Below are 11,094 nucleotides of genomic sequence, written 5' to 3'. Positions count from 1 at the left end.
ACGGTCCGGCTTCGTATCCTTCAAAAAATCCTGGATCCGCCCCTGCCTCGGCCCTAGTGCCTAGTCCCCCTAGGCGGTTTACGATTTGAGGACATTGCCATTTTAAATGTCTACTGTTGAGTACTGTATGACCATTTGAACAGTCTTGATAAGCAGGGGCCCAAGAAGGGGGGATAAAAAACAAAATGTATGATTGGGTAAAGAAATAGCGGCGACGTGACTTTCGAAAAAAAAGGAAATATAGCCTACTTCTTGCCGATATTCCCACAGAGAAGATAGCACTTTTTGATGACGCCATACCGGGTTAACTATTGACTCAATTCAAGTTTGATCTGTGGTGTAGCTGGTAAAAGATAGAGATCGATGACCATCCCCGCCTAAGCACCATACTTACCAATGGTTAATGAATCCATTTTTACATTCATAGTTATATAGGATACTTTTATAAAACCAACAACAGAAGTAAGGAACTTGGGTGTTATTTTTAATAACAAATGTGAAATGACATCACACATTAACAAAGTATGTAAAACAGCATATTTTAGTCTCCAACGGATATCCAAGATCTTTCACCTTATTAACACCAAGCAAACTGAATTACTCATCCATGCATTTGTAACCTCTAGACTGGATTATTGCAATAGCCTATTGTTTGGAATACCTAACTATCAAATGGAAAAGCTACAATCAATTCAGAACTCTGCTGCTCGTCTCCTCTGTAAAGCTCAGAGGTCCGACCACATCACACCAATTCTGCGAAACCTCCACTGGCTACCCGTGTCTCAACGAATAGTTTTTAAAATATTACTTTTGACTTTTAAGATTTTAAAGGGCGACTGTCCATTTTACTTAAATTCTACCATAGAACTTTTAACTCCTATCAGATCACTTCGATCTAGTGGACAACTTCAACTTAAGCGAAAAGACACCAAAAAGACTCTTAAAACATATGGACACAGAAGTTTCGAGATTTGTGCACCGATTTTATGGTCTAATTTTATCACAAGATCTAATGTGTCTCTGGATGACTCATATTACTGTTTTAAGAAGAATTTAAAAACTTTTTTTTATTTAGAGAATACTTTAATTTATAGCATCTTTTTAGTTTTAAAAATTTTTAAGTATTCTGTTTTTAGTCTATACTGGTTTTAATTTATCTGTGGAGTTTTTATTTTTTATGTAAACAGCGCTGAGACGCATGTGTAGCGCGGTTTTAAAGAAGTGTTTTATTATTATTATTATTATTAGTCCCTGTTTTTTTTTCTAAAAAAGTTTGGTTTTTTGTTTAAATCTCTTAAGAAATTATAACAGAGTATAGCCGTCAATGGAGGTCACGTGGTCTGAAGACCAGCTCAGATGTCAGAATAATAGCTATAACTGCCGTTTTTGTGGTAAAACAGAATATATTATATTTCTGTGAGTTATTCACAATATTTTTATTGTGAAATATAAATCTCATACGAAGAGTTATTATCCCTTTAAGGACTTAAGTGAAGAGAAAAGAAAGGTTATTGACAACGCAGATTTTATGATAATGACCAGCAATAAGTTGTCAAATCGATCACTTAAGTTATTCTAAACTATATACCGTTTTTTTCATGCAAAAAGGTAACTTGCACAGACCCACGAGAGCCTGCCTTTCTTTCGTGACTTCCCGATTCCATTGTCGCAGTCGTGACGGACTGACATGCGTCATTGGTGATTCGAACTCGTGACTTTCTGTTACCATGGTTGATGATGGTTTTGGATTTTTTTTTTTTTTTTTGGGGGGGGGATTCTTTTGCACCCACCCTCTGTACGCACGTTTTTCCTCTGATAGTAATCAAATGTCATTCTAAAATTCGAACATCGTACATGTACAAGGGTCTACCTGTGTCAAAGACAACAGATTACCACGGAGCCGCAGAAGCGTCAGTTCAAATTGAAACTTTCTACCATCTCCAGTTTGGATGTACATGTACAGTATCACCCAATCCCAATATAGCGGTGCATTTCACATGCTGAAGTGTCAATAAATAAATAAATAAATTAATTAATTAAAATTGAATGAATTCAAAGTTGTATTCAATTTTTTTAAACATATATGCGTATAGAACAAAAATCTACGACTGTCTCAATTTTACTTGAATTTTTAATTTACCATGTCTTTACATTATGTAAAGAGCTCTAAATGGTAACGTATGTTTCGGTAACGTATACCATTTTTGTCTGCTGGACGCGGTTTACAGGTGGTATGACAGGTGAGGTTCCATGATTATTTCAAGGGGGGGGGGGAGGTGGGCGTTTTTTTAGGAATGACAGGCTTCAGATACAAAACCGCCCCCCCCCCCCCCCCCGGCGTCGGGTTCGGGTCCCGCTGCAGGGCCCCAAATATTTTGGTGTTTTGGAGGGCAAACAGTGCCATTTAGTGCCACAGATAAGCCGCAGTTTAGAACTATGATTTAGCTAGTCAATATTGTAATTTCAACAGGGGAATATAAGTGTGATTTATTTTTCAGAAACCGAAGGAGGGGGTCAGGACCCCCTGCCCCCCCCCCTTAATCCGCCACTGTCTTTTAAGTTGATGCATAATGAAAATGTGGTGGTATCTAATACCCCATTTCCATAGATTTTTAGATCGATCTATCCCTGTGGGGAGTCTCACTAGATTACTGTCAGCTTGGCCGGCTTAAGCGTCTGTCCCGCCTACTAAAAGCTGTAAGGGGGTAATTAACTATGGTGCCCGCTCGGCTGGCTGCAATTTAGCGTGAACCCCCAGGGAGTTAGGTCGATCTAAATCTTAATCTCTAGATCGATCTAAATCTCTGGGAAAGCACCCTAAGACCCCATTCCCAGAGATTAGATCGATCCAAACTAGATCGACCTAACGCCCTGGGGGTTCATGCTAAATAGCTGTCAGCCGAGCGGGCACGAAAGTTAATTACCCCCTTACAGCTTGTAGTAGGCGGGACGGACATTTAAGCCGGATTATCTGACTGTAATCTAGTGAGACTCCCCACGGGGATAGATCGATCTAAATGTCTGGGAATACGCCCTAAACTTGGGAAGATCGGGCCACGTTACATTTGTTTCCACGCTCGGCTGTCGCCTTGATTGAATCTGGTTTATGAAAATAAAAATCACATCATTCTAGTTTACCATAACGCAAAAAGAAAAAAGAAAAAACATCATTTAAAACGAATTTATTAAAATCGCCTTAGAATATGTATTGGCGATTTTAATTTAATATGATTTAAAAAGAAAAAAGAAAAAACATAATTTTAAACGAATTTATAAAAATCGCCCTAGATTAAATTAATGGGGATTTTATTTAATTCCACGTTTTTTTTTTTTTTTTTTTTTTTTTTTTTTTACACAAACCCAAACAGATAAATAAATAAATAGATAAATAGGTAAATACACAACTGTGAATAATAAAAGCTTCGGACTACTTGCCAAACTTTAGTAGGCCTATTTTATTTGGTTTAAGTTGAGTAAAATAGTCCTAAGCAGTTACTTCAATATACATATATTTTAGTAGGCCTTCTTAAGCTCTTTAGATGACCAATATTTGCGCATTTTTTAACAGATAGGTCGTATTCCATTGGAATTATTTGAAATATTTTTGCCTCGGTGACAGTCCAGCAATATTCATTGTTAGCATGATAAATGTAGACCTACATCGGCTTAATCGTGCACTGAATGAACAGATCTAATATTTAATGTCCATCTTAACCCCTTTACTTCTTAAACACTCTTCCGACTGTGCTAGCATGCGTGCACGTCAGCATGCCGAGCGATTGCAAAGAGCAAATAGATATTTGGGATCGATTTGATTTTTATTTTGTCGTCTTCGTCAAAAGCCCGCCGTTCATTCATCAGCAATTCATTAATGATATAGGCTTACCGCAACAACAGGTTTCATAATTGTTCCAAAGGCGCATGAATTTTTGATCATCCTGCCGGATTTTCCATAAATGTGCATTTCACAATTCTAAATATATACCCGCATCTTTTCAGTGTATTCATGATTTGCAGAGCTATTGATTTATTACATACGTATTTTTGTTATTTTTGGCGAAATAAGTCACGCAAAGTTACAGGAAAATTTATTGAACTTTACGTTCAATTTAGAACCGGTGATATAGGTCTGGGCCTGGTTCCCATTTATCTACACAGATAAGCCGCGTCCTAGATTTTGACCCACTAACGCCAAGCTAACCTTAACCTGTATGAGTCTAATGGAGGGCGAATGCTCTCTGTTACGATATTTACCCTCCTTACACCGGCATTACTCACGGAGTTTTCTTGTGCGATTTCGTTAAAAACGTGTTCCTATTCAAAAAACAATTTTAAATTATATTATATCTCACAATTTGTTTAACCCTGCAAAATTCTATTGAATGATATCAGCAGGTCACCATATTAAAAATAAAACCCCAAACCTTTTCTAGAACCAAACTCAATTTAGCTGAAGATAACTAGTGATTTATTTTCCATGTCACATATTTAGTATAAACAATGATTATGCGAAGATTACATATCATCCTGTAAAAATATTTGAATAACGCAAAATTGAAGTGTCTGACTTATAATCAGGTGTAACTAGATATAGTTGTCATTACATATCACTGTATGCTACAAAAAGATGTGTTGGTTGTGCAGGTTTCCATGTGAGGGGTATCTTATGAAGGCTCACTATGAGCGTCAGCTCCACTACCTACCCTCTACCAGGGTGGCAGATTATATAGGGAAAAGCGGAAAAATCCACCCAGACCAAAATGACTGCCTATTTATCTAGAGACATATCTGTGAATATCTGTGAAAAACCAGAGGGTATGCACTACCAGGGTCAGATTAATGCACAAGACACTAGCACCACGGCTAAGGGGCCACCAAGGTGCCAGAGTAAAATAAAAGTATGAAAGGGGAAAGGGTTTAACAAAAATTGAGAAAGTAAGCAACAGAGAGAACAGAAAGAAAAGCAGTAGAAAAAGCCTTCACAACCTTCACATTTTTTTATTTCTGTTGAATTTAGTGCAATTCTTTCGAAAACTTCTGGTAAATAGCACTGAATCTCGCTGAGATGATGTAAAGACCTTACTATGCTGCACGTAGCAGTTGGTAATAAACCCGAGAATGGCATTTAATTTGTCGATATTGAATAAAAACCACAATTATCCTAATTTCTATGGCGTCTTCACCTTGAGTAACCGTGGCCGGGTCATTTATTGCCATCTGAAAACATTGTTGCGTAAACGCCTGTTTTTGCACTTTATATGAAAGGCATTTATTCTCCAAATAGACTGAAAGGTTTGGCCGCAGTGAACTTTTGCGGTACAAACGTTCTAACTCTGTATTCCAGTATTTAGGCTGTCATTCTTCGACGCAAACAAATCAATACACCTGTATGCACCCGAAAAAAAGCGTATTGTGCAAGCGCATGCTCAAAGCGACAGGGAACCGTATAAATAGAGAGACTTTGTTACAACGCGTTGTAATGAAGATCATCGCAGGTCACACGAGTTCAAATCACACACGCTGCTCCCCACTGGGAATTGCGTATAAGTGTTGACATCATCATCGATCAAACATTCGTGACTGTGATCTCGCCATGCCACGGTCCACGATCTCTTGCCTTGTGGTCATTTATTTGGTTCTATCGTGCAGTAGTGGTGAGTGACATTTTCTTTACGTTGTAACCGTTCACAATACGTAAAATTGCGTTTTTGAATTTTTTTCTTTGGTTATACCCATTGTATCTGTCAAGGGGGAAGAGTTCATGTGATATATCTGCTATCTGGACTCGGGAGGAAGATAGTCGGTTAAGCGTTGTCTGTGCCGACAGGCTGGGTAGAATTTCACTTACCATGGCCTACAACTAGATGATTGAAATATATGAAGGATTTTTTAAAAAATATCCATAAAGAGAGGGTGGGAATAGCGTTGGGAGTTTGGTCGCAGAAGATAACAACTAAAAACAATCCTGCAACAGACCTCTTCTGATTATCGGCACAATTTAGAAGAAAACTTAGATCAAAATTCAAGGCTTGATAGATGAACAATGAAACAGGCAGATTTTTCTCAAGCTGCGAAAGAGATTAAAACATGGGACATGACAAACATAATGCCTCGTCCCTTTGTTGAAAAGAGTTACTGATCCCATATTATATAAGTGATTACAGAAACATCTGAATACATACATGTACGTTAAGCATGATGTAAAGGGAAAATTACATCTACTGTTTATTAGCGGAAAAGACTTTATGGAGAACGCATTTACTATCACTGATGTATAACTAAATGGGCGTAACGTTGTGTCATTTAGACAATAAGTATTTTTTATCAGTATATATCCGGCAATACGCCTCCACTGTAGGGTTGTTTTTCGGAATAATTTTCAGGCTAACCAATGGAAAACGCCTTAGGCAGATATAAAAAAGTGTTGATCATACAATGGAAGAATAAGCCTTACGTGCATCTCTAGAAATGTTGTAAGACGACACCCAATTAAACTCTATATGCTTTGTCATTTTTGCACAAGCAAACTTATTCAGACACGTTTTTTATATGTTTGTTGTACCAAATACATGTATCAGTAAGAAAAACAAAACGATTTGCTTTCTGCTTCAACTGCCCTCTCACTCCCGAGGGGACATTTATTGAAAGATTGTTTAGAGCTAATATAAGGCAAAATGCCTTAAAAATAGACGGCTTATGCACCTTTTTGTCTAGTGATTTAAGTGACCCATGCTGTACTTAAAAAATCACAAATAAAGATAATGGGCCTATTATTGGTTTATTTCTTCATTTACAAAATCTGTGCTCTTTTAGTAGGTGACATAAAGGTACAGTAGATATCGTTATCAGTTTCCATGCCCTTAAATATTATCTTCGTGATGTGTTCAAATTAACTATTTTTTCGATCAACTTTTGCTCCCAATACAAGATATCTTCTTGTCATTAAGAAAAATAATCGCTTGGACATATAATCCATACTTTGCACCAGACAAATAACAGTTGTCGGACAGCGTGGGTCTTGAGCAGCCAAACTGAACCGTGATGCATGCCAACGAAGCGCATGTGTGAGTGCGTGCGTGTAAGATATTGTAAGCGTATATAATTTGTGATTTCAAGGGTACACCACCGAATCTCTTGACATAAAAATGCGTTTTGTATATAAGATTATAAGACAAACTTTTAGCGAAGGCCAATACAATTGTTGAATCCATAGTTTGAAAAATAATCCTTTTAAAGCATTTTCATTATAACGGTTTTCAGAGTTCTGACGTGAATGATATTCAATGATTTCGGGTCACACACACACACACACACACACACACACACACACACACACTCTAATTCTATGTGTTTTGGGCCCAACCCGCGTTCCTAAGTGTTAATGATTCAAACTAAGTCAACGAATATTTCAATGAGCTCTTATCTTTGGTCTTTCTTATAGGTACAGTGTAGTACATGTATCTTCACCAACAGAGGAGCTTCATTATAACAAAAAAAAAAAAATTTTTTTTGATGCACTCCCTATGTAGAATAATGAAATGGGCAGAAGAACTGGGTTGGGCTCAGTACTAGCAGGAGAAATGGTAGATAGTATGATGTCTTTTCTTCATACCTTGGATAATCGGCAAAATAAAATAATTAGAGTTCAGCCCTAGAGGACTACACTGGGTCCAGTGGGAAGAAAAGTCTCGAGACCATGCCGAGACGAAGCTGTTTAATTTTGAAACTTTCTCTTTTGTTTTATATATATATATATATATATATATATATATATATATATGTGAAAATGGACCAAATCCGTTCTCCAGACGGTTGCAAGTCCAACACAACATGGGTTTTAGGGACTTTTTTAAACTTATTAATCTCGTCGTATACTCAGTCTAACGTCTGAATATTTTCTATAATAAATTCTTGCGCAAATAGAATTTCGCCTTAAACAATTCTACCGTAAGTCACCAGTGAAGATAAGTCTAAGTACAGAGATTCGTATATTTAATTGATATTGCTAAGAACCATATTTGCGTAGAAAGGTTGAAAATACTTTTTTTCTGCGAAAAAGTTTGATGTATGTGTTTTCCTTGCAATATAAATTAGTTTTGTCAAATTGAATTTGAAAGTCAGTCTATCAAGGAATAATCCATTACTAAACGGATTATCCAGTGCTATCTATCACGGCTGGTGTGATATGAAATTATGTGTTTTGGATCTATTACCCCGAGATGCAAAAATGTCATTTTATGTTGTTAACTGTACTATGGTACAAAAGTTAGATATGAGAAATTTTATCATTAGCTGTCAGCTCAGTTGTCATTGCGCCTAAGCGGTGCTTTAGATTTTCAATTTCAATTTCATTCTTTTCATTTCTTACCCTACCCCCATCTCTTACCTCAAACGAGGATAAGGGTCCTCATTAATCATCCTAAAAATTCATAATTCCGGAAAAAAAGAAGACAAGTAAACACTCTAGGGTTAATCAGCAAGCATGTTGACAAGTTGTACACAACTCTTGCGATTTCATACTTTTGACGTCGAGGAAAATGATATCCAGCTCATAATTACAAAGGACATTTTTTACGTTTTGAACGTCGTCCGAAATCCATTTGTGTTTGTCACGAACTTTTGTTGACTTACTCGTAGTGTAGACGATATTCGATATTTTGCGTATTTATCTAAAATTATATGAGATAGCCCAAACTCTGAAAACATGTTGTTAGCAACTGGTTTGGTAAAACGACTCTCCCACGTAGGGTTGGGTCTGCCCAAAATACGGACCATTGTATTGTTATCATACTACGTGCGACGATTTTTCGACAGTAAAAAGTCTCAGCAAATCAATTCTGCTTTACTTAACAAGTCGCTGAGGAAATGCAAATATTTATCGCCAACTTGTTATTGATCCTTTTTAAAATGACAATGTCCTTTCGTCCTCGAACGGCGACCTTCCCATGTATTCCCCTTCCCGTGACGTATTGTTTATTATTCCATCCCTCGACAAGTCGCTTAGTCCTTTCCCCCTTTCTCCAAGGTTTTAAGACCCCTCAAATATTTGTTAATTACTATTTTCGACCACAGGATTAAGGGCTCATAAAGCTTTACAACAAAAAGTTTTTTTGCCCATTAAAAGTAAATCACAATAATACTTGTAGTTTGAAAAGAAAAAAATTCAAGAATAGGCATGGGTGTCGGAATGGGTCGGTTTCTGACTTTATTGTTTGCAGTAGTGGATGCTTATTTTTTTAAAATTCTTTAGCTATATTCTGAGCTATTTGTTTAATGGTACGATGGAGCCACAACATTTTAATCAATGCCCGAATGTCATAATGTAGGACTGATGTTTTCCCAGGGTACGATAAATTTCGTTATAAAAACAATGTCACGTAGACCGTTTTCGCGTCATCGAGCGGTGGTCCCAACACGTAAAATTTGCGCTACAGGGGGCTTTCACAGGTCGTCCACCAAATCGATTTCTGCTGATAAGTTAGTTAATGTACTTTGACACTCAAAATGAGGACATGCATGAACGTATGCCTGTAGACCTCGTAACATTTTTAATGCATGCATTGCTTTTTATTAAGATAAAAGAAAATAAAACAAAAACAATGAATAAAATTAACAAATATAAAGTGAAGATGCGCCTTGTTCAAAGCACTGTAGGCCCTAAATTGTTACATCCGTTTTCTGGGCAATCACCTGTAGTTAACTTTACTTTTTACCAACAGTAAGTGCAAAATATTTACAGCCTAAAGCACATAATTTGTCTTTCTTTTTGGATTAAATTTTTTGTGGGACTGGTAGTCGCTGTTTAATGCATGTAGCCTATACCTTACGCTACGCGGCTACATACATGGTAGGCCTACACGTAGCTAGATCATTGTGGAAATCTCTCTCTCACATTCTGTATTCATACCCATCATACCGAGCTGATTTTTCGCCAACATTTTATCATTCCGCTTGCTCCTGTCTTGAAATAGATTGTTATCACTCCCTATGTAGGTAGGGTCTAACTCTGATAAGTGGACACTCTCACCTGTTAATAGGCCATGTTGTACAGCAATTAATATTTCTATCAGTAAAGGCAAGGAGTTACAACTGTCGTAACTCCTTGGTTAAGGCACTGTTGAACGCATATTGATTCCACTTAGATAAAAATGTGTACATATATATAGTGTGTGTGTAATGTATAGATAATAAAAGCACTTTTGATTTGGATTTGATATCGGTGTGTTATGTTAGAACTCTGTGCACGTGAATTGAAAGGTTGAGTCGGATGGGAGACCTTTGAATAAGCGGGCCAACAGGGCTGAGCTAGTTCGTTGATTAAAATCAATGCGCCGAAATTCAGTTAAATTTTTAATTTAAGTAAAATTCATAATGGTCGGTTCACAAAACCATTCGGTGATCCCCTCCCTTTTCCTCCTTTTAAACGTCTTTTAATTAAAATTTCGTACATGAAGATTATTTATTGATACACCTTTACAAATAAGGTACAATCAAAGACAAAGACAATTACATCTAACTACAACAGTACAAACAGGTATATAAATAAATATACATGATTTCAATGTTTACATGTAGCATAATATCAATAAGTTACTTTATAATAAGTTATATAAGGAATGTACATGTATGATGGCAATCTATACATGAAGGTGATGAATTAGAATGAGTACATTGGAGAGAGTACAATGCATTAATAGAGGGCCTGTTCTCTTTGTTTTAAGCATCTATTTACAAAACACATAACCATTCTAAGAATGTCTATGTCTTGGGCACCCATAAGAAGATTAAACAGTTTATTATTGCTGAGGTCGCCCAGGGGTAGGAAATCTGACAGCTGCCCTCTGAAGGAATCACGTAGTGAGTCATACGCTTTACACTCTAGCAGGAGGTGGAACTCATCTTCTACTTTATTGGAATCACAAAGTTTGCACAATCTTAACTCTGCGGGGATTTTTGGCTTGCAGTACCTGCCCCGTTCAATAGAGAGGTTGTGGGCGCTCACACGTAATTTGCAGAAGTTAGCCGTAATATTTTTTGGGGCCATGTGGGTGTAATTTTCACACACAAATTCCTTCTTAAATTTAACATAGGTTC

At 37.0% G+C, this 11,094-nt stretch overlaps 1 protein-coding gene across 1 annotated transcript in view; it reads left to right on the top strand.

Annotated features, from left to right (window-relative positions):
* Positions 1-5,462: 5,462 nt before the first annotated feature.
* The window catches only part of LOC106167611 (fibrocystin-L-like), a 44,809-nt gene continuing 39,177 nt past the window's right edge, over positions 5,463-11,094 (top strand). Inside the window, exon 1 of the mRNA XM_087003163.1 lies at positions 5,463-5,654. Within this exon, the coding sequence (XP_086859289.1) occupies positions 5,594-5,654 (61 nt within the window). The 5' untranslated portion in view covers positions 5,463-5,593. The remainder of the gene's footprint in view (positions 5,655-11,094) is intronic.

This window comes from Lingula anatina, chromosome 2 (assembly GCF_051362555.1).
Source record: "Lingula anatina isolate TDL-2025a chromosome 2, LinAna3.0, whole genome shotgun sequence".
Taxonomy (NCBI): Eukaryota; Metazoa; Brachiopoda; class Lingulata; order Lingulida; family Lingulidae; genus Lingula; species Lingula anatina.
The sequence above is the reverse complement of the archived record's forward strand: the minus strand, read 5'-3'. Positions and strand labels throughout refer to the sequence as shown.